Raw genomic sequence first — 25228 nt, 5'->3', positions numbered from 1 at the left:
AAGCCCCTTGCATGTTTCAATTTTTTGTCCCTTAGAATAACAATCTCCTTCACCAAACCACAACGACCAAATACTTGGGCTAGATGAGCTTCTCCCCATTCCAGAGGGAAGTTTTCTACAAATAATGTTGGAAGGATTCCAGCGAGATAACCAAAAGACCTTTTCTTGATTTTTTTTTTTCCACTACCGTCCAAACCTCCTTGTCGAAGATGCCTTGCGAATTGTTTGCCACCTCAACTATTCCTTTCCCTTTCTCCTCTTTGCTTGTTATTCTGATTCCTTTTCTGAAATGCTTAGCTCCCACTGAAGATCCATGGAGATTCGTCTCGCGGTGGCTGGGGATGAATATTTTTTCTCGGATCTGCAGATCACGTTGCTTCATATTTTTTCTCGGAGCGAATGCTAATGTTAGTTCGGCATTATGTTAAAACAGTACTAAAGCATGTATAAGTTTCTGGCTATCATAGTCTGCCTAAGATCTTTTACTTGCTTAGACAGAGTTTCAAAAATATTCAAAAATATAAAGATCATAGTTTTGGTCCTTTGGAAACTTGTCAAGTTGACTCAAGTTTGGTTGAGTCGGCTCACTGGAATTTCAGTTCAAGTGACCTCATGTAATTGGCTGTAATCCCGATAATTTCCAACAATTTAAATGGAAAAGAATTATTACTTTGGACTTCTTTTTTTTTCAAGATAGGTGCATCCTTTTTTTTATTTTCTTAATCGATTAATGGCCAATTTTGGGTCTAATATAGTTATTGGTTTAATTGTGTGTAACTCTTTTCAAGTTCTGTTACATTTATTGTTTCAAAGTGTTAGGCTGCATTTGGTTGCATCGAATATCATTCATGATGTTCACAATGTCATGAACTTTCATAAAATTTGGGGTGCAACCAAACACGGAAATGCAAGGGCATTTTCACACCGGGCTCAAGTGGGGTGGCCTATGGGATGCAGGGGCACACTCAGGGTCGGCGGCTTGTGTGAGGCGGGCCCCATTCACGTGATGAGGAACCCATGTGATGTGGGGCCCACGAGGGGGGGGGGGGGGGGGGTGTTTGGCCAAGAACTTAACCCATGAGATGTAGGGCTTGGGCTATGAGATAAAGGGATTGATTCACCATACTCTATCAGTTTGAGCTTTTAGAGCAAGTGATTAATTGTCCCGCATCAAAGTGGTATTAAAGCGAGAGGTCTCGTGTTCGAAACTCCTCAGGTCTCGTGTTCGAAACTCCTCATTGGGGGTGATTAATGCAGGGGCATTTTCACACCGGGCTCGAGTGGGGTGGCCTGTGGGATGCAGGAGCACACTCGGGGTGGGTGGCTCATGTGAGGCGGAACCCATGTGATGTGGGGCCCACGAAGGGCGTTCAGCCGAGAACCTAACCCATGAGATGTGGGGCCTGGGCTATGAGATAAAGGGATTGATTCGCCATGCTCTATAGTTCGAGATTTTAGAGCAAATGGTTAATTGTCCTGCATCACACGGCCTTTTTAAAATTGTCATACGAAGACTCTATCTTGTCTCCAAGTCTATCAAGCCTGTATGGACATCAAATAAGTTGTGGTTTTAGGGTTTTGGACCATGCTTGGATATTGAGGGATTTGGATATGCAGCTATTGTTGCACCCTTGTGCATATTCCTTTGTCATTTGCCTTTTGTGTTCATATTTTTTAAACACATGATAGGTTTCTGTACTCCAGTGAATTTTCTATCATTTTTTAATATGTTGTCTCCAATACAGATTTTTCAACCTTTGAGACGTTTATCAGATCATTCCAGGAAAAGAATCAGAATGTCTACAGTTGCTACGGACGTATCTCAGGGTATGTCTTTGAGAAATCTTGATCCACTCAGCATTGTGGATGAGATTGAAGAATGTGACTTCTCGAAGCCACTGACCAGAAAATTGACTATAGAACGGCAAAGATCCTTTGATGAAAGGTCCCTCAGTGAGCTATCTATTGGTTTATCACCTCGCCTTTCTTCCAGAAATACCGAACACTTTCGTATTGTGGACCACCTTGAGAATATGTTTTCTCCTGGGAGAAGATCTGTTGCAAGTACACCAAGGTCACAGACTTGTTTTGACCCCCATCCCATGGTTGCGGAAGCATGGGAAGCGTTGAGACGTTCATTGGTGTACCTTCGTGGTCAACCAGTCGGGACAATTGCCGCGTTGGATCATTCTGAAGAAGCACTAAACTATAATCAGGTATACTTCCTCTACCCTACACAAGAAAAGAGAATGCTATTACGAATTTATGATGCATTCTCAATAGAAGTTCCATGAAGTGCCGTCCCCACCTGTACAACATGTATGATGATTGGGACCACTGATGTAGCAGACTGCCACATGCATGTGCTATATGCTAACAATCCTAGCGATTGGGCAAGTCTGAACAACTAAGTTTTGCATGTGGATTGTTGACGATTGCACATTTGTCCCTTTCCATGCTACTGAAAGGATGTCCACCACACGCCGATCTCTTTGCTTTTTAAGATATGGCCCAGCTGCGTGGTGACCCACTACACTAATGGTCCTTACCACCCTACATAGATGCAACACGAGAAATAGAGGCATCTACCTGAGCTCTTCAAGGAACTCCAGGAAGCACACATGCCATAGTAGCTTTCATAAGAAAAAAATTATGTTACATTGTTCCATCTTGTTGTGTAGAATAGAATTCTTCCCTACTACAATGCTAAACTGGTTTTTTTTTTTTTTTTTTTCTAAATCTCTGGTTGCAGTTATTTCTCTCTTCACATTTGTCTTTTGGGATTGAAATGATTTTGCACTTGCCTTTTCCCTAACAAGCTGCAGTCCATGTGGCATTTTATGAACTGTGTTGGTGGTCTGACCAATCTTTCATTTGGGTAGGTGTTTGTGAGAGACTTTGTCCCTAGTGCCTTGGCATTTTTGATGAATGGAGAACCAGAAATAGTTAAGAATTTCCTTTTGAAAACTCTTCGCCTTCAATCATGGGAGAAAAGGATTGACCGTTTCAAACTGGGAGAAGGAGCGATGCCAGCAAGTTTTAAAGTACTCTATGATCCCGTTCGGAACTATGAAACCTTAATTGCTGACTTTGGAGAGAGTGCGATAGGAAGAGTTGCTCCAGTTGATTCTGGATTTTGGTGGATTATATTGCTCCGTGCATATACAAAATCCACAGGCGACACTTCCTTGGCAGAAATGCCTCAATGCCAAAGGGGTATGCGCCTTATTCTGACTCTGTGTCTCTCTGAAGGTTTTGATACATTTCCAACCCTGCTCTGTGCTGATGGCTGCTGTATGATTGACCGTAGAATGGTGAGTTTCTCTTTCTCATGTGTGTATTTCTAGGCACTTGTCTCATATTCCGTCATGAATTTCATGGTATTAATTACCTTTTACTTGACTATTTCCTTTTATAATGCATTATCGTAGTGTACATTTTCATATGCACAACACCTGTAGATATCCTGATCTAGCATATGCCCATGATGGGAGAAAGAGCTGAAATTATTTTTTTTAATCTTGTAGCTAGCATTGACATGTTAAAGTCATGTGTTGCTTGAATGAATATCTATAAACTGATGTCTCGTTAAAGAGAACCATATGGAAGACAGAAAAGAAAAGAATTTCATCACTTGTTATCTTGTAAATTTGTGGCATTTGCGATTTCCTCCTGGCACCCCTGTTGGGAAGTGTTGTAGAGGTTCCTGCCACAACAAAACATTCAGATACACAAGATACAAATAATCTTTGTATTTCTCAATGAGAATAGTTGTGGACAAGTCTCATATTCACTACAAACAATTTACCGGCTCACAAGCAATTGTTCATAGAGATGGGAAGAGAAGTTAGATTAGGGTTGGTTTTGGGTATTTGGGAGGTGGGTAATATTGTCATTATTTATGAAATTCTTGCTAAACTAACCATGGCTAGTTTTTCCATCCAAAAAATTAACAGCAAGGTGGGTTTTGACCATATTTGAAAAATAGGTGGTATTTGGGAAAGCCCGTAAGGGAGGGTGTTATTGGTCTTTGGGCCAAAAGGGAAGGTGGTTTATGTCAAAACTTCTGGATACAATATTATTTAATAATGTAAACAAAGAATTACAGACTGGAATTCAATTGGGTGAACACCCAATTTTCATCCATGTTACTCCACTCTTAACGTGCTTCCCACCAGTGTTTGAAGAATCGGTATCGCTCCAACTATCCCTAGCCGGGGATACAGAAATAATATCGATATCGCTGTCTTGCTGATAATATCGTCGATAAATGGAAATGTGGCGAAACATTAGGTAAACATATGGGAAACCGTAGGTTTTTTCAAAGAAACCTCAAGAATGCTAAAATACACATATTTCATATTTATGAATAAAAAAATTGCAAAAAGAATGCATGCGTAATAAGTTTCCATTTAATGAGGACCTAAAAGCATGTCTCGTCGTAAGAAATCAGTCCAACATCCCATCTAATCATCCCATCCGTCCATCCAACCATTCAACCTTCCATCCAAACATCCATCAATATTTCAGAATATCGATAACATGATATTTGCCAAGAAGTCATCGACAACTGGAAAGGATATGAAAGATTGTGGTCTCGATATTGCCCATGTTGTGATAATAATAATATCACGATATTATTGATATTATCATCAACATATTGAACACTGCATACAACCATGCGCTCATTAAAAAAAAATTGAAAATGATTTTTCCTTAATAAACAAATTTTTGGTGATATTGGCGATACAAGCGACACTTGGAATTTACATAGTTGAAAATATTGGTGATGCATTGGCGTTACTTAACGATACATTACCAGTACCTAGAATTTTTGATACTACCATTGTTATCGGTATCGCCAAGCTGGAGATACAGATAATATCTGGGATATTTCGATAATATTGGGGATACTAAAAGCAATGCTACCCATATATTTAATGGTAAAGTAAATGATTATATTCTTTTATGAAAAGTGAAATTATATTAATGAGCTGATTTTTGTATGCTCTTTATAAATTTTTTGGCTGTTCCTAACAACAGCACTGCATTCTATGCAATAGAACCAATAGACCGAACATGCTTTTCTCGTAAATTTGAAGATAATTTACAATATATTGGAGTTCTTATCCCCATCTAATGATGGAAATTTCCAGTGTGGAGATGGACATCAATGTATGAGGTTCTATGGAGGAAGTGCAAACAATTCCTTTTCCAAAAATTGGTTTCCAACAGAAATTCATGTCCATAGATTCATAAAAATGTCCTATTTCCATAAGTTCATATAGAGTGGAAAAGCTCCATTTCCATGGACATCCATTTTTGTAAAATCATTTATACTCTCCCAAACCGTTCCTAGATGTCTTATTTATAGTTAATACCTTCACTATTATCAGTGTTGGATATGGGCTTGGTGGGTCCCACATGGTTTTTCCCTCGGGATATCTCCTGGTGGATATCCCTTTTTGCACCCTCTCTAAGTTCTAATTTGAATTCGAATTCCGATAAGAGAGGATTGTGATAAGGTAGAGAGTTTGGATGTAATAGGGATTAAGTCGTATCGTATCCGAACTCCTCTTAATTCTATTATTGGTTCCTCCTTTTATAAAAAGGAGAGGAATTTCCTTGGTAAAGGCACGCATCTAAGTAAATCCTTAGAGAGAAATTTAAGAGATGAATAATGAGAGTATACCCAATTGTTCATTAGGCTGGATTTAAACGATCTAAACTATTGATTGTATCTGGTGGCTACCCTAATTGTAGGATCAAAGGGGTAATCAACTCCTTTTCGCTCATGTAGTAGTTAGGCGATGATGTAGGACATGAAATTTAAAGATGATATGCAAGATTTCAGGCTTAGATCATACTAATTCAGAAACAATAACATAAAAATTCCACATCCCACACAAAAGTCCAAACATTTAATTAAGGGGAATCTATGCGGGTCCAGGCCTACACATGATAGGGCTGGATCACTAAATTTATGAACCAAACGATGCTCAAAGATAAGAAATAATCATCCACACATGCATAGTATTAGCTCCTGATCCAAGGGATTTTTCAATTTTAATTCAGGGAATTGGAGGGTGAGAATAGGGATAGAATTTGGGATTTAGGACAATTTAGGGTTAGGGTTAGGGAAATCAGGTGAGAGAGGAGTGAAGGAGATGAGAGAGAGCACCTGTGATCGGCTCGCACGAGTGGACAACAAATCGGCTTGACGCACGTGCGTGGATGGTGGCCGGCATGTGTGTGGGGCCCACAAATCTGGGATTGGCCAGCTAGGGTCTAGTCGGCCAAGGATGGGCCACCTTCCCTCCAAATTTCAGGCCAAACGGATGATCGGTTTGAACATGGTACTCCGCCGAAGTTTCAACCCTCCTACAGGGCCAGATTCTGAAAATCTGTTGTAGGGAGAAGAATTGCTGCAATAGATGACTGATTCGAAGTGTAAATGATGGGGTGAGATGAGAAGAAGAGATGGTGGAAGATGGGTAATAGAGATGGCGATGGATAGGAGCGAATCGGGATGGATGTGGCTTCGCACCACAGTAGTTAGCTTTTCGATGAAGAGAGGGCTTCGCATTCAATTAGGCTTCACAATTCAGAGAGTAGGAAAACGCAGAATTTTTATTAATCTTCAATGAATGAAAAAAGCTACAAGGAGTGCCTATTTATAAGAAAACCTTATACCCCAAAACTCGCGCCATGTGTGCAACCTATTACTTGGCGATGAAGTAAACCAAAATAAAAACTAATCAAAGAAATCTAAACCGTCCATGTTGTTTTAAATAATATTAATAAGCAAAACCTAAAATATAAAATCAAGCTGACTAGTGGGTCAAGATCATGAGATCCCATGATGGGCTTTTCTTGACTAACGGGCCCATTCTTTTGAATCAAAACTTTGTCTTCTAGCTAGGAGGCCCTCCCTGGACGTTGTCATTGATCCAGATCGACGGTGGGGCCCTCCTTCTGGCATACGAGCATAGGGGGGGTGGTGTGCGTGCACGTGTGGACGGCGTGCGGGAATGTCCCCATCAGTTCTCCCCACCTGCGAAGATTTCGCAACTAGCGAAATAAAACTCCTGAACCGCTCCGAAATGTAAGGATCAAGTCTCCAAAGATCCTCTTCAGCGAGCCACGTATTGGTTGAAGCTGGACGTGACTTCCACTTGACCAGGTACTTCTGAAACCCGCTATCCGACATTGAAACTATCTGATGGTCCAAGATATCTTTTATTTCCTCTCTGGGTGTGTGAAGGTTAGGTATGGGAGGAAGAGGCTGAGAAGAAATGTTAGGAAGAGTAGGTATGGGAGGTAGAGGCTGAGAAAATGGGTCGGGACGGGTAGGTATGGGATGTAAAGGCTGGGAAAATGGATTTAGAGGGGGCCATGGATCAAGGGAAAGGTATGGGGAATTAGGATGGTTAGGCAAAAGGCTGGACAATGCATCAATGGCCCATTGAAATGCAACCAGATCCTCTACATTGAATGTGGAACTAATTCTCATGGAGGGTGGAAGATTTGCTATATACACATTGAGACTAGTTCGTTTTATAATTTTGAATGGTCCAGCGCCATACGCATGTAATTTTCGAACGGCTCCCTGAGGGTACCACTCTGGCCTGATGCGGATCATCACAGAGTCCTTTAAATTGAATTCCTTGGAACATTTATGTTGGTCTGCAGAAAGTGAGTAATGTTCATTACTAGTTATGATTTTCTGCCTGATTTCTTTATGCCATGAATGAATGTGATGTGCAAAAGACTCTGTAGGGTCTGACGGCCTATGTAACAATAACATAGGGATAAGATCAATAGGTTTCCCAGGTTTATAACCAGTAACGACTTCATAAGGACTGAGACTTGTGGACCTATCGACAGAACTATTAAACGCAAACTCGACTATAGGTATTACGGTGTCCCATGTTCTGGTGTGCTCTATATCTCTCCTAGGGGGAGAATCATCCGGTAGATCATCAGGAACAATATCACGAAACTCATCCACTACCGGAATGGCCTCAGTGGGTAACTCTATACTAGCCTCTGGTGCACTTTCTCTAACACGAGGCCGCACATGTTGCACCTCTCAAAATAATGTTCTTAATGTCCCTCATGGGGTGGGGGTATGGGTGCACGCCCATGACTGATTCCTTGACCATCTCCATTCATTGGTCTATCCTGCCGGCCACCTGCCTAAGATTGACCATCTTCCCTAATGGTAGGGTTTGTGTAACGCCCTGAAAATCGGGGATCGAGTAAAAGTCCAACTCCCGAGTTCCAACGCATCACTTATGCAACATATTTTATAATGATTAAATGTTGTCTGTGTTATTGCATAAAACATGAATAAGAATAAGCCAAAATAGCAAAACATAATCCAGGGACAGTTGTAATACGCAAGTGGAAGACTGAAACGAATATGTATAATTTTACAAATCAGTATAAGTCCCCAAAGTATGTATGCATTGCCAAGTCAATAATTACATGTATTGTTTCTAAATACAAAATGACAAAAATGTAATAGTCCACTACAAGTATAACCCTAAAGCCCCGTCGATTCAGAACCGTTTACGAGAACCCGCCTGAATACTGCATATATGAGAATGCCTCCTCACCATCATCAAAGTCCGGCTCCGCCTTGCAGGCTACGTCATCATCTGAACTTACAACAGGGTCTGGTTGGTGTTTAAAACACCGTCCCGTAACGTGGGAGTGAGGGATCAACTCATTGGAACAATAAAGTAACGGTTAACATGTTATCAATTCAGTCAAGCAGTAATGATAAAGCAATACAATCGAACATCCCTAAGTGCTCTGATTAATGCAGGATGGTATGAATAAATGATGCATGCCCTCGCCTGCACTCCCTCAGTGATCTTCATCTAACGGTCGCGCATGTCAGTCACTTCCTCGTGCTCTCTACACATCGTCAAACAGCACATGCAATGTGGTGCATGAGCGTGATTACCAAGTTCTTATTAGTCATTTTCATACAACAGGATTGGGAAGCTAAGGTACCTCCCTTATATCAATTCCCAAACGATGATCCAATCTAGGGTCGTCAATCCTAGTAAATCTCATACGATGATACGATTCTAGGTCGCTGCAAAGGACTTGTCACTTTACCAGTGCAGGCCTAGTGTACTCCTGTTGCTACGTAAGGGCTCGTCGCCTCTACACAATCTTAGCGTACGCTCGAAGTCACTACAAAGGGCTCGTCACCTTATCAGTGTAGGCCGACAGCTCGAATACAGTGTCCCATACCACCGTGTTCGGCTCACGAGTCTGGGTTGCTCACTGGTCACTATGGGGAGGCTTGTCACCCCAGCGTAGGCCGACAGCTCGACCACGGTGTCCCATACCACCATGCCCGACTCATGAGTCTTAGCGGATCGAGGTACCAAGGTTTAAAAAAGGTTTTCACTGGTGAGTTTAGTACCTTAGATTTAAGCAGTAACGTCCATACAGGGTGAACATACATCAGGTCAATCGAGTTACTTGACGAGCTCGACTGGTACGAGCGCACATCGAATTGATCGACATGAAGTGCACGAGCACTCCGTGTGGCCTAACCACTGTCGACAACTGAAGTACGACTCGGACTCATCGAACACGTCCTGTGGGGCGAAAACAACCTCAGCCACCAAATCAGGGCCTGTTACCGATTGCCAGGACTATTCCGTAGTCCCAAACACATTCAATTATAACAGATAATCATACAAGCTAATCAGAACAGTAATGGATCAACAATTCCAATAATACAAGCATATGAGCATTTGATGGATTTCAACTTAAACATGAATTCACACATATGCAGTCCCTAAGTCAAACAGACAAAGAATATAAGTTACATGGAGGAAATCATACATATCGTTAAGGTAGTTGAGAATCTCTTCTCAACGCCCATATAAAGTACGATTTATTACACGCTTGTTTATTCAGACATTTCTACAAACACTTAGACTACATATTCCAACATACATGACGTATGTTGGTGACAGCACGTATTAGGGCAAATCCTTTCACTAAGGAATTGTCACGTATACCTCAACCATATGTCTACAACAGTTAATCATGGCAAAGCATATCCAGAATCTATACACATACAAACATTTCAACAAACACAAGAATACACTATTTTCAACACAGTTCATATATATGTGTAAAGTGCGGGAAACAACGTGTCTAAGCATGTGATAGCAATTCAAGTCAGGCATAAATCATTAACTGACATTGAATGCCTTGAAAACCATAACCTAAACATTTATAGTCCGCACCTTTCGCCGGTAGACTCGTAGCGAACTCAGTTTTAAAAGTTAAGTCTTGTCTACGGCACCACAATAACCTATATCAGGGAATAGGTCAGCTATTTCATCTATTACAATAGTTGGAAATCTTAAAACAAGTTAGGGTTAGGTTTTCTTACCTAAGTACGGAGTCGGAATCGCCTGTATAGCGATACAAGAATGGCGGTTGAGTGCGTGAAGTAGCGGAATCGAATCCCAGGAAGAATCTCCAACTCTCACTCTCACTTTCTCTCTTTTCCCTTCTCTTTTCTTTTCTCTCTCTCCTAGGGTTTCTCAAATTCGTATGAGGTGAGAGAGAGGGTTTAAGGTCCTTATATAGGACCAGGACTAATGGAAATGGCCCTAGGGCCAAGGTATACTTAGGTTATATCCAAATACGAACTGTTCCAGTCCAACGGAGCACTTCTGGTGGCCCCTTTTCCACGTGCGGTCGGACTTAAGCTCCCTGACCATGGATCTAGGTCAGGCTGAGTTTTCATTCCGATCGGGTTTGCAGATCGACCGTGGCGGACCAGTTTCAGTTCAATGGTCACGGTCACTCGATCAGGGTCACAAGTACACCGACATGTGTGGGACATTTCTCCTGATCCGAGGGTGTATTTGGGTCAGATTCTGACGGTCTGAATCCTTATATTTGACCCACAAGCGACACGACTCAGATTACTTAAATTCGGATTTTATTTCTAAATATTTTCACGTTTCTCACACACTTCGATCCGGGCTCAAGTTGTGCATTTCTAGACACAATTAAACTTGATTTCTGAGGAGGTTGTCAAGTCCAGTAATGCGGTCATATCTGTATAGTTTCCGGGTAATCGGACTTTCGACGTGCAGTCCAGGTTCGATACGAAGTTTCAAAATGCTCCCGAGAGCAACTGGGTTTTGAGATGGATTCTAGATTTTAGGGTCATGTAGCGTCATTGATACTGCATGTTTTAGGTCTTGCAGATCATATTTAAAGTGATTAGTGTTAATTTCACAAGTATTCTAGTTTAACACTTGCTAATATTAACCTAATTTCTAAAGGTTTTGGTCCTGGGTGATTTCTACCTGAGGTGGTACTCGGGTCCTTGTACGGATTTTTCCGAGACGTTACAATCTACCCCCCTTAAAGAAAAATTTCATCCTCGAAATTAGTACCTTTTCATACTCTTCGAGAATCTGAGGGTAGTTCTTTCGAACCTCGGCTTCTGTCTCCCAAGTAGCCTCTTCTTCCGTGTGATGCGTCCACAGCATTTTCACAAGTGGAATAACTTTTCTGCGCAACACCTGCTCCTTCCTGTCTAGGATACGCGTCGATCGCAGTATATATGTAGCGTCCTCGCTCAACTGGACCTGCCCCCATCTGATAATGTGGGAAGGATCGGGAACGTATTTCTTCAGCATAGAAACACGAAACACGTTATGCACACCCGAAAGTGGAGTGGGCAAAGCAAGGCGATACACTACTGCCCCCACTCGATCAAGTATCTGGAATGGGCCAATGAATCAAGGTGTAAGCTTCCCCTTCTTACCAAACCGAAGGACTCCCTTCATAGGGAAAACTCTGAGGAACACATGGTCTCCGACCTCGAACTCTAGCGGTCGCCGCCTCGTATCGGCGTAGCTCTTCTGTCTGCTCTGCGCTGTCAGAAGTTGGCGCCTGATAATGTCGACTTTCTCTGAAGTCGCCTGAACTAACTCCAGGCCAATCAAACTCTTCTCGCCAACCTCTGCCCAGTAATGCGGTGCCCTACACGGACTCCCATACAGTGCCTCGTAATGAGCCATTCCAATACTTGCCTGGAAGCTGTTGTTATAGGCGAACTCTGCATAAGGAAGACAGTCATCCCAGCTGTCCTTGAAATCCAGCACACAGGCCCGCAACATATCTTCCAGAATCTGATTCACCCGTTCCATCTGCCCGTCAGTCTGTGGGTGGAACGCGGTACTGAACTTCAACTTTACACCCATCTCTTCCTGGATGCGAGTCCAGAAGATAGATGTGAATCGCGTGTCTCGGTCCGACATAATCTCCAAGGGAACTCCATGCAGAGGTACAATCTCCTTGATGTACAACCTAGCCAACTCATCTGAAGAGTTCGAAACTCTAATAGGGAGGAAATGAGCCGATTTCGTCAACCGGTCCACGATCAGCCATATGGAATCATAACCCTTCCTCGTCTTCGGTAATCCAGAGATAAAGTCCATAGAGATGAAATCTCACTTCCATTCTGCTATGGGCATGGGCTGAAGTAGTCCAGGAGGTCGGCGATGCTCTGCCTTGACCTGCTAGCACGTGAGACAACGGGACACGTAATCTGCTATGTGAGCCTTCATATTGTCCCACCAGTACGACCTCTTCATGTCACGATACATCTTCGTACTGCCTGGATGCATAGCCATCTGAGAATTGTGAGCGGCCTCAAGAACTTCCTTTCTCAAGTCAGGGAGGTTCGGGATGCATAGGCGGCCACAGTAACGTAAACCCTTATCCGTACCAACTCTTCACTCTGAGTCCTCATTTGCACTAACCTGCCCTCTCATCTTTGCCAACAGCGCATCGTCTGCCTGAGTTGCGATAATCCTATCATCAATGAGGGGCTGTACTCGAATATGTGCGATGCCCTCATATGGCTCCTCTACCATGAGTTTCTGCTCAAAGTCTTACACAAACTCTAGCATGTCCCACTCTGCTATCATCAACAGAGCTGCAAACGTCAATGCCTTCTTGCGGCTCAGTGCGTCTGCCACAAGGTTGGCCTTACCGGGATGGTAAGAAACCTCGAACTTGAAGTCCTTCAAGGTCTCCATCCATCGTTGCTGCCTCATATTCAGGTCCCGCTCAGTGAATATGTATCTGAGGCTCTTATGGTCGCAAAAGAGCTCAAACTCCTCTGTGTAGAGGTAATGCCTCCAGATCTTCAAGGCAAAGATGACGACAGCTAACTCCAAGTCATGCGTAGGGTAGTTTTCATCGTGTTTCCTCAACTGTCGTGACAAGTAGGCAATAACCCTGTCTTTCTGCATCAAAACACCGCCCAAACCGACGAGAGACGCGTCCGTGTATATCATATACTTGACCCCTTGCTCCGACAATACTAGCACAGGGGCAGACGTCAACTTGTCCTTCAACTCCTGAAAAGTTGCTTCTGCTTTTTCATTCCAGGCGAACTTCAGATTTTTCCGTGTCAACTGAGACAAAGGTCTAGCTATCTTCGAGAAATCCCGAATGAATCGTCGATAGTAACCTGCCAGACTAAGGAAACTCCTCACCTCAGTAACCGAACCGGGCTGCTTCCAGTCCTGAACTGCGGCTACCTTGGCAAGGTCCATAGCTATCCCTTCTCTGGACACTACATGTCCCAGGAACTTGACTTCTTCTTTCCAGAAGTCACACTTCTTATACTGTGCAAACAACTGGTTCTTCCTCAGAGTATCCAAGACTGCTCGCAAGTGTTCCTCATGCTCTTCCTAACTCTTAGAGTATATCAGGATGTCATCAATAAACACGATGACGAATCGGAATAGAAATGACCGAAATACCCTGTTCATCAGGTCCATGAACACGGCTGGTGCGTTCGTAAGGCCGAACGACATTATGAGAAACTCATAGTGTCCAAAATTGGTCATGAAGGCCGTCTTCTGCACGTCCTCATCCCTGACCTGCAACTGGTGATACCCCGACTGCAAGTTAATCTTCGAGAAATACCTTGCCCCCTTCAACTGATCAAACGGGTCATATATCCTGGGCAAAGGATACTTGTTCTTTACCGTCACTTGGTTCAATCTGCGATAATCAATACATAATCGCAGAGATCCATCCTTCTTTACAAACAACACGGGCGCTCCCCATTGAGACACGCTGGGTCGTATAAAGCCCGCATCCAACAGATTATCGATATGTTTCCTGAGCTCCTCCATCTCGCACGGAGCCATGCGATAGGTCGGAAGAGATACAGGTGTCATACCAGGCACTAGGTCGATCGTAAAATCAATTTCGCGCTGATGGGGTAGTCCAGGTATCTTCCTGAACACGTCTGAGAACTCTTGGACCACAGGAGTGTCCTCAAGCGCTGGACCATGAGCGTCCTCCAGCATGGAAGCATAACAATCAATGCGATAGGGCCAACTGACCTGCACCGGGAAAGTAAAGGTCGTGCCCTCTAGTCCATAGGCTGTCACTACTCTACAATCACAGTCGATCTCTGCTTTCATCTCTATGAGTCAATCCATACCGAGAATGACATCATAATGATGTAATGGGGTGACAATCAAGTCGAGGAGCGCTGTCCCGCTCCCTACATCTATCGAACATCCCTTATAGATCTTGGTAGCATCCGAGAAAGTCCCTGTGGCGGTAAGGATTCTCACCCCAACCATAGGACTAGTTTCCAACCCTAGCCGCTTGACTGCTGCGCACGATATGATAGAGACAGTGGACCCGGTGTCCACTAATAAAAAGACTGGAGTACCTTGGATATGTGCCGTAACATCAAAAGCCATAGGTGGCGCAGGTGCTGCCTCTGATGCTTCAGTTGTAAGTGAGTGCACTTGAGCCTGCTGAAAACGATTAGGCTAAGGTACCATAGGCCATTGAGGCGGCCTAGATCGAGGCACGGGTGGCTGGAATGATGGATGAGCTAGTGCCGAGCATAGAGGTGGTGGTGATATAGTCTGGGGAAGCTGGCAGTTGATCCTCTGGGGCGATGAAAAGCCGTTATCCCTCATCCTGGTGAAGCAAGTCACCTCCGTGTGGCCTGACCTCTTGCAGTAGGCACACCACACATCAGGTCGCCTCACAGTAGCAGGTGGAGCCATCAGCCTCGGCGGTGAATCTGCCCGTGGCCTCTTCCCGAGGAATGGTCTGCTCTGAATCTCTGGTCGCGGCCTAGGAGCCATCGGTGCTCGCATACGGGACTGCCTGTCCCCGTCCTGCTCAGCCCTCATGGACATGCTCACTAGCTCAGAATAGCTAGGTATGCTAGCGCAGCACATCTTCGAGCGAATATCTGGTCGCAAGCCCTCAGAAAAACGCCGTATACGCATCGGCTCATCTGCCAGAATCAACGGGGCGTACCTGCCCAACTCTGTAAACCTGTTCTCGTACTCTGCCACTGACATCCTTCCCTATCGAAGGCGAAGGAACTCACTCTCCTTCTCGTGGCGGTAGGTGATGGGATAGTATTTTTCGTGGAAGCAGGTCTCAAAATCTGCCCACGTCCATACGTGTCCAATCGCAACAATACGGAGGACACTATCCCACCATAAGCTGGCCTCCTCGAACATGAAGGTGACCAACTCCACCTGCTTGGGCTCTGTGCAGTGCAGCGGCTTTAGCATCTTAGAGATGTGGTCAAGCCAATACTCGGCGTCCTCGGGTCTGTGAGTACCTGCAAAGGTATGGGGCCGTAAGTGCTGGAATCGCTCAAAATGGCCGTTGGCACCTGCATTCCTAGCAGGGGGTGTAAATGGAGCAGGCGAAGCCACACCCATGCTCTGGGAGAAAATTCCCGCCATGGTGGCCAAAAACTGCTACTGCTGCTGCTGCTGTACCTGTTGTTGCTGCATCAACAACATCATCTGCTCCAACCTATCAGTAGGGGGAGTCGACTGAGGCACAGGGCATCAAGGAGGACGCACGGTTCTGCTCTGGAACCGGTGGCACAACAGTTGTAGGCCCATTGGTGGGGCCAGTGGCCGGCTGAGAGTCCGGCATGGTGTCAGAGGGAGACGGGCCTGAACTAGGGTCCGTATGGCTATCGCTCAGAAGAGGTGCCTCGTCAAACGAATCGCCAAGAGTGAGCCGTGCCGTACTCCATGTGGCCTTAGGTGACATTCCCTATATACAACATAGGGTACAACGCAGGTCAGATTTAGCATGCCCACAACCTTAACCACACAGCATTTACACACAGTTTACAGAAACTTCATACATTTCATTTATCAAAATTGTCACAATACATGAAATACATATTACATGAATCATGACAGGAAATGCATATAAGCTATTACAAAGCAAGACTACAAACATAGAGCAACTGCCAAACACAAACACACTTCCTACTATACTACTAGGTCCATCAACATTAAAATGCAAACATTCTAAACCAGCAACAAAACAAACTACTGGACAACGGCATGGATGACTAGACATCCGAGTCTGACGACGGAGGAGGGGGGCCCTTATCCTGCAGGCAACACAGGATAGTTTTCAAGGTGCGGGTCACCTTCTTAAACTTGTGCTTCACAAGGGCCCGAACATCAATAATCTCTTGTCGCAAGGCAGCCTGACCCTCCTCAAGTCAAGCTAAGCGGGCTTCCCTAGCAGCCCGATCAGGGTCATGCCCCGTTGCCATAGGTGGGGAGCTCTCATCCGTGTCCTGAGCCTCCACTTCTTCCTCCTGTTCTTCTTCTATCTCCTCTCTGCTTTCCTCCTCGCTTTCATACTCGTCACTAGCCGTCTCGTCCTCACTTTCATCGAGGCGGGCTTGTCGCTGCCGTGGCCCAATTTTCATCTACTTGAGAGTAGTTTCGTTGATGTAATGGGTCGGCACCGACACTTCCGCCCCAAGTCTATAGCCAAACTCACGTGCAATCTTGCATATGAGTCGGCCGAATGAGAGTGAATCAGACGCTCTAGTGGAGCATGCGGTAAGAACTATCTATCGCAGAACGTACGTAGGCACGCACAACTTTTCTCCCTGCCCCACTTGGTACAGGAAATTTACCATCAGACGGGCGCACTCGCTGCGGTTGCTCCACCTAGGGTACACGTTGTACGTGAAGATGTGGTGGAGCAGGCGGAAGTCATCAGTCATATTAGTTGCTAGGAGACTGTTGTTCGGATTCCAGCGAGCCAGTTGTCCACAAAGGAATCGCGTGCGGCGATCCCTTTCACGTGCACTCTTCAAATTTTTCTCGCTTGCATGCACTTCGCCAAGTGGCATCTTCATAAGCCGAGCTATCAACCCAGCATCAATTGTGGCCTCCCGATCTCTACCAACGGGGATCTTGAACTACAAGGGCTCCAACGTAGGCTCTCGAACGTGGGCGTAGAAGGCTCGGACTGTGCCCACATTTGCGAGGTACGCAGGACCCCACCCGGCTTCGACCAGGCGGTCCATCACCAGATATTGCCCGAAGAGCTTCTCATCCACATGAGCTTCAAAGAGGACCCTGCGACCCTGAAATCTCCCATGAGACATCCATCAAGAGGATCCTTTCGAGGGGACCCTGGGGATCAAGCTCCCGCTTGGTCCGTATCTCCCGATCAACATTAGCACTAGTAGCGGCGCCTCTAGGCCTCCTTGAACGAGTAGGGCGACTAGGCCCGGCTTCATCCGTATGAGTCCTCTTCTTCCCCATGAGAGAAAGAAGCGTGGAAATCGAGAAGATGGCCGTAACAAGCTCGAATAAGGCCATGGAAAAGAGAGGAAATTAGAGAAATGGGATGGTTAAAAGGCTCCCACGGCTTGTTGAAGCACACAATGGTATTGGTGTGTTCAAAATGAGAAGGAATGAAGAAGGTAGAAGAGGGGATGTTGGTCTTTGGAATATTGAGCTACAAAAAGGATTTGTAAGCTCAACAAATGAGAAAAATAAGAAGATGGAAGATAGGTTTCGATGTAAAGGGTGGAGGGATATGTGTTGAAGGAAAATGATGAAATGGGTGGATGGAGGAGAGATTTGAGAGAGATACAAAAGTTTTTGAAGGAAAAGGAAAGCTTGGAGGGGTAGGTTATGAAGGGAAGGTGTGTTAGGAGGGTTTAAAATCAACCCAACATGCATCAGTGGGCCACACAGCACCCTAGGGGCATTGGCCCGAACCAGCCCGCCCGGTCAGGCCCGCTAGCCGGTGAGGCCTCGCTGAAACGGTGAGGCCCTCGCCGACCTTTGGACAAACCGGCGATGGCTCGCCGGTGAGGCGAGGTCCTCCTGCCCCATGAACTCTAAAAATATGTGGGACCCACCCTGGGTCCCCCTGGAATTGTTTCGTTTGGCCCCTGACTCCGTTTTGAGTTGTTTCAGGTCATTTCGAGTAATTTCTGATGTAACCTCGTATTTTCTCGATTGTTGAAGGCTGGGATTGGGTAAATTATGGTCTAAACCCATTGATTGACGGTCTAGGGATGATCCGGGGTCATCTCAAGTGATCACGGACGTGTACGAACCCGATCTCAGCGATCGTTTTCGGTAACTTTCGCCAATTGGCGAAACTGGACAACCTAAGCTTGTTTCTACATTTTTCTCACACCCACCTAGGTCTAAATGCGTCAGCGTACATCATGTGACTATAACCCAGGTCCGGTTTAATCCAAATCATGCTTGGATACCAACTTGTAATGCCCTGAAAATCAGGGGTCAAGTAAAAGTCCAACTCCCGAGTTCCAACGCATCACTTATGCAACATATTTTATAATGATTAAATGTTGTCTGTGTTATTGCATAAAACATGAATAAGATTAAGCCAAAACAGCAAAACATAATCCAGGGACAGTTGTAATACGCAAGCGGAAGACTGAAACGAATATGTATAATTTTACAAATCAATATAAGTCCCCAAAGTATGTATGCATTGCCAAGTCAATAATTATATGTATTGTTTCTAAATACAAAATGACAAAAATGTAATAGTCCACTACAAGTATAACCCTAAAGCCCCGTCGATTCAGAACGGTCTACGAGAACCCGCCTAAATACTGCATATATGAGAATGCCTCCTCACCATCATCAAAGTCCGGCTCCGCCTTGTAGGATACGTCATCATCTGAACCTACAACAGGGTCTGGTTGGTGTTTAAAACACCGTCCCGTAATGTGGGAGTGAGTGATCAACTCAGTGGAACAATAAAGTAACGGTTAACATGTTATCAATTCAGTCAAGCAGTAATGATAAAGCAATACAATCGAACATCCCTAAGTACTCTAATTAATGCAGGATGGTATGAATAAATGATGCATGCCCTCGCCTGCACTCCCTCAGCGATCTTCATCTAACGGTCGTGCATATCAGTCACTTCCTCGTGCTCTCTACACATCGCCAAATAGCACATGCAATGTGGTGCATGAGCGTGATTACCAAGTTCTTATTAGTCATTTTCATATAACAGGATTGGGAAGCTAAGATACCTCCCTTATATCAATTCCCAAGCGATGATCCAATCTAGGGTCGTCAATTCTAGTAAATCTCATACGATGATACGGTTCTAGGTCGCTGCAAAGGGCTCGTCACCTTACCAGTGCAGGCCTAGTGTACTCCTGTTGCTACGTAAGGGCTCGTCGCCTCTACACAGTCTTAGCGTACGCTCGAGGTCACTACAAAGGGCTCGTCACCTTATCAGTGTAGGCCGACAGCTCGAATACAGTGTCCCATACCACCGTGTTCGGCTCACGAGTCTGGGTTGCTCACTGGTCACTATGGGGAGGCTCGTCACCCCAGCGTAGGCCGACAGCTCGACCACGGTGTCCCATACCACCATGCCCGACTCATGAGTCTTAGCGGATTGAGGTACCAAGGTTTAAAAAAGGTTTTCACTGGTGAGTTTGGTACCTTAGATTTAAGCAGTAGTGTCCATACATGGTGAACATATTTCGGGTCAATCGAGTTACTTGACGAGCTCGACTGGTACGAGCGCACATCGAATTGATCGACATGAAGTGCATGAGTACTTCGTGTGGCCTAACCACTGTCGACAACTGAAGTACGACTCGGATTCATCGATCATGTCCTATGTGGTGAGACAACCTCAGCCACATATTCAGTGCTTGTTACTGATTGCCTGGACTATTTCGTAGTCCCAAACACATTCAATTATAACAGATAATCATACAAGCTAATCAGAACAGTAATGGATCAACAATTCTAATCATACAAGCATGTGAGCATTTGATGGATTTCAACTTAAACATGAATTCACACATATGCAGTCCCTAAGTCAAACAGACAAAGAATATAAGTTACATGGAGGAAATCATACACATCGTTAAGGTAGTTGAGAATCTCTTCTCAACGCCCATATAAAGTACGATTTATTACACACTTGTTCATTCAGACATTTCTACAAAAACGTAGACTACATATTCCAACATACATGGCGTATGTTGGTGACAGCACGTATTAGGGCAAATCCTTTCACTAAGGAATTGTCACGTATACCTCAACCATATGTCTACAGCAGTAAATCATGGCAAAGCATATCCAGAATCCATACACATACAAACATTTCAACAAACACAAGAATACACTATTTTCAACATAGTTCATATATATGTGTAAAGTGCGGGAAACAATGTCTAAGCATGTGATAGCAATTCAAGTCAGGCATAAATCATTAACTGACATTGAGTGCCTTGAAAACCATAACCTAAACATTTATAGTCCGCACCTTTCGCCGGTAAACTCGTAGCGAACTCAGTTTTAAAAGTTAAGTCTTATCTACGGCACCACAATAACCTATATCAGGGAATAGGTCAGCTATTTCATCTATTACAATAGTTGGAAACCTTAAAACAAGTTAGGGTTAGGTTTTCTTACCCAAGTACGGAGTCGGAATCGCTTGTATAGCGATACATGAATGGCGGTTGAGTGCGTGAAGTAGCGGGATCGAATCCCAGGAAGAATCTCCAAATCTCACTCTCACTTTTTCTCTTTTCCCTTCTCTTTTCTCTTCTCTCTCTCCTAGGGTTTCTCAAATTCGTATGAGGAGAGAGAGAGAGGGTTTAAGGTCCTTATATAGGACCAGGACTGATGGAAATGGCCCTAGGGCCAAGGTATACTTAGGTTATATCCAAATACGGACTGTTCCGGTCCAGCGGAGCACTTCTGGTGGCCCCTTTTCCACGTGCGGTTGGACTTAAGCTCCCTAACCATGGATCTAGGTCAGGCTGAGTTTTCGTTCCAATCGAGTTTGCAGATCAGCCGTGGCGGACCAATTTCAGTTCAACGGTCACGGTCACTCGATCAAGGTCACAAGTACACCGACATGTGTGGGACATTTCTCCTGATCCGAGGGTGTATTCAGGTCAGATTCTGACGGTCTGAATTCTTATATTTGACCCGCAAGCGACACGACTCAGATTACTTAACACACTTCGCTCCGGGCTCAAGTTGTGCATTTCTAGACACAATTAAACTTTATTTCTGAGGAGGTTGTCAAGTCCAGTAATGCGGTCATATCCGTATAGTTTCGGGGTAATCGGACTTTCAACATGCGGTCCAGGTCCGATACGAAGTTTCAAGATGCTCCCGAGAGCAACTGGGTTTTGAGATGGATTCTAGATTTTAGGGTAATTTAGCGTCAATGATACTGCACGTTTTAGGTCTTGCAAATCATATTTAAAGTGATTAGTGTTAATTTCACAAGTATTCTAGTTTAGCACTTGCTAATATTAACCTAATTTCTAAAGGTTTTGGTCCTGGGTGATTTCTGCCTGAGGTAGTACTCGGGTCCTTGTACGGATTTTTCCGAGACGTTACAGTTTGTCGTGAGGGAGGCCTCTATTTGGTCAAGGCGTTGATCTATACTTTGTTCCAAGCTCTTACCCCAAGACTCGATCTACTGGGATAACTTGTTTAGTGACTCTAGCAGTTGTTACATGTTTAGTGTAGGGTGCTAGCCAAAACCATGACCCGTAGGTGTGGGTGTACAACTTGCTAACTCCACCTAAGAACTTTCTACAACAATTATATAGGACTAAATGATCCTATGAGACTATATGAGGGAAACTACGCAGTGCTACTAAAATCCAGCAATATAGTTGTCAAATTAAAGAAATAACAGAAACTTACAGCAATGTAAATTGCTAACTTCCTGCTAACAAAAATTTCAGCAACTAATATCAGGGATTATGGACTCCTAAAGGCTACATGTGATGGGCTGGATGCATGAAGGACTCAAACAAACTAACCCTAAACAAGTAACGTATTCCCATATAAGAACCCTAAGCTCTGATACCAAATTTGATGCAGGACATGAAATTTAAAGATGATATGCAAGATTTCAGGCTTAGATCATACTAATTCAGAAACAATAACATAAAAATTCCATGTCCCACACAAAAATCCAAACATTCAATTGAGAGGAATCTATGCGGGTCCAGGCCTACACATGATAGGGCTGGATCAATAAAATTTATGAACCAAACGATGCTCAAAGATAAGAAATAATCATCCACACATGCATAGTAATCAGCCCTTAATCCAAGGGATTTACCAATTTCAATTCAGGGAATCCTAGGGTGAGAATAGGGATAGAATTTGGGATTTAAGATAATCTAGGGTTACGGTTAGGGAAATCAGGTGAGAGAGGAGTGAAGGAGATGAGAGAGAGCACTTGTGATCGGCTCGCACAAGTGGACAACAAATCGGCTTGACGCACGTGCGTGGATGGTGGCTGGCATGTGTGTGGGGCCCACGAATCTAGGATTGGCCAGCTAGGGTCTGGTGGGCCAGGAATGGGCACCTTCCCTCCAAATTTCAGGCCAAACGGATGATCGGTTTGAACACGGTATTCCGCCGAAGTTTCAGCCCTCCTGCAGGGCCAGATTCTGGAAATCTGTTGTAGGGAGAAGAATTGCTGTAATAGATGACTGATTCGAAGTGTAAATGATGGGGTGAGATGAGAAGAAGAGATGGTGGAAGATGGGTAATAGAGATGGCGATGGATGAGGGCGAATCGGGATAGATGTGACTTCGCACCACGGTAGTTAGCCCTTCGATGAAGGGAGGGCTTCGCACCCAATTAGGCTTCACAACTCAGAGAGTAAGAAAACACAGAATTTTTATTAATCTTCAATGAATGAAAAAAGCTACAAGGGGTGCCTATTTATAAGAAAACCCTATACCCCAAAACTCGCGACATGTGCACAACCTATTACTTGGCGATGAAGTAAACCAAAATAAAAACTAATCAAAGAAATCTAAAGCATCTATGATGCTCTAAATAACATTAATAAGCAAAACCTAAAATATGAAATCAATCTGACTAGTGGGACACGATCATGAGATCCCATGATGGGCTTTTCTTGACTAATGGGCCCACTCTTTTGAATTAAAACTTCGTCTTCTAGCTAGGAGCCCTCCTTGGACGTCATCATCGATCTAGATCGACGGTGGGGCCCTCCTTTTTCTGGCATACGAGCGTAGGGGGGGTGGTGTGCATCCACGTGTGGACGGCGTGCGCGGGATGTCCCCATCAGGCGAATTGTTAGACAAGGGTCATCCATCGTCGATTTTGTGAAGATTCCTAAAATCATGCAGATACCGTTAGATATTGTGGGCCCACCCATTCGGGCCTTTCAAAGGGGTATCAAAGCAGCTTTGATAGATCTTCGATTTACAAGGATTGACATTGCATCAAATATTGAGATAAGTGTCATTTTTCCAATCTTAACTTTTATTTAATTTAATGCTCCTTTTTCTTATTAATTTGATCATCAACAAATACTGTCTCGTGAGCTTTTGTGATGAGGACGTCACATCACGTATGCCTTTGCATACATATCAGAGAAGAAGGCGGGCCCGGGTTTCTCTGTGGCTAGGCGAGTATTGGTGTTGAAGACCCACAGTGCATGTGCAAGCATCTGGAAGATCCCACACTGGGAAGATGCACATGGGTTGCTTTAAGGAGCGATTTGGACCTTAGATTTGAGGGACGTGACGATCGAGTTGTTAGATTGCATGGATTACATGATCAGGCCGTTGAAGTTGGACCATTCTTTTCATCATAGGACATATATATATGTTTTAGGATCTAGTTTATGTTGGATTTATGCTTTGAACACTTTATGAGTGGTTTTATATGTTTTTTCATTAGACTAGGGTTATTTTGGTTAAAAGTCATAAAACATTTTATTTTGTAATTTTCAAAACTTCTTGAGACTATATAAAGAGGGGGTGTAGAGCTCCTTGATGGTTTTTGCTCATTAAAATAAAAAAGAAAATTCTCTTTCTTTCTATTCTTCATGAGATGTGAAAAAGTCTTCCATGTGATTTGAAAGAGAGATTGGAGTGAGGTCGATTTTTCATCAACAAGGGCGCGAGGTTCTCATTTGTCCCTTTTGAGTTCTTCTATATAAGGTATTTTGTTGAAATCTCTTTAGTTCTTCATCCCAAACCATCCAAAAAGTATCCCAACTCCTTCCTTTCTTCCTTTTCCTTTCCCTCAAAATCCCAAGGTTACGGACCAAACCCTAGCCAATCGGACCCCACATGTGTGATTGGACGACCTCATGTGTGAGCCCATGGCTGGTCCGTACGATCATATCTCTATTCTCCCTTGCCTCTTTGAACTATTCCTCCAAACCCCATCTTCCTTGTCCAAAACCCTATCCCTGAAATCCCAATTCTCCCAATTTCCCCAATTTCTCAAACCCTAGATCATCAAATCCTTCAATTAACCTAAAATCCCTAACTTCCCTACATCCAAAACCCTAATTCCCACCTCCTAATACCTAAATCCTTTAACCCCTTTATTTATTTTCCCACTTTAACCTTAATTTCACCTTTTCCCCCCGAACTTTCCTAACCCTAGTTTCACCCACACCCAAATCTGGTAAACCCTAGGTAGTATTATACCTTCCCCTTTACATTAGGCCTAACCATATGCTATTTGGATGTTTCTGCATCCATTAGATCCTAGTTTCTCATGTTTAATGGTCCTGCAGGTTGATGCTTGGCAACTTAGGCTTAAACTATGCATGATTTCCTATTAGAATCTTGATATTTGTGGTGATGGTAGCAAGATTTGTAGTTTTCATTAATTAATTTAAATTTGCTTATTGATCTCTCACATTATTTGAGTTCATGCATTGGTCCTACATCATTTTGACTAAAACACAACAATCTATTAATCTTCTTGGTTTTTGTAGAAATGGCATGGCCACCACTGAGGTTTGCGTTGACAACCATGTTCACCAATTAATTAAAAAAGGGAA

The 25228-nt window shown here is 44.0% G+C and overlaps 1 protein-coding gene across 2 annotated transcripts in view; it reads left to right on the top strand.

Moving 5' to 3' along the window:
* LOC131237353 (probable alkaline/neutral invertase F) overlaps nt 1-25228 on the top strand; it is a 64405-nt gene that overhangs the window by 6488 nt on the left and 32689 nt on the right. For both annotated transcript variants that reach the window (XR_009167193.1, XM_058235070.1), the window contains exons 2-3: nt 1746-2216; nt 2883-3314. Coding sequence is in view for 1 of the 2 variants with exons in the window: in XM_058235070.1 (XP_058091053.1) it covers nt 1797-2216; nt 2883-3314 (852 nt within the window). In the remaining variant the exon portion in view is untranslated. The remainder of the gene's footprint in view (nt 1-1745; nt 2217-2882; nt 3315-25228) is intronic.

This window comes from Magnolia sinica, chromosome 2 (genome assembly GCF_029962835.1).
Source record: "Magnolia sinica isolate HGM2019 chromosome 2, MsV1, whole genome shotgun sequence".
Classification (NCBI taxonomy): domain Eukaryota; kingdom Viridiplantae; phylum Streptophyta; class Magnoliopsida; order Magnoliales; family Magnoliaceae; genus Magnolia; species Magnolia sinica.
The sequence above is the reverse complement of the archived record's forward strand: the minus strand, read 5'-3'. Positions and strand labels throughout refer to the sequence as shown.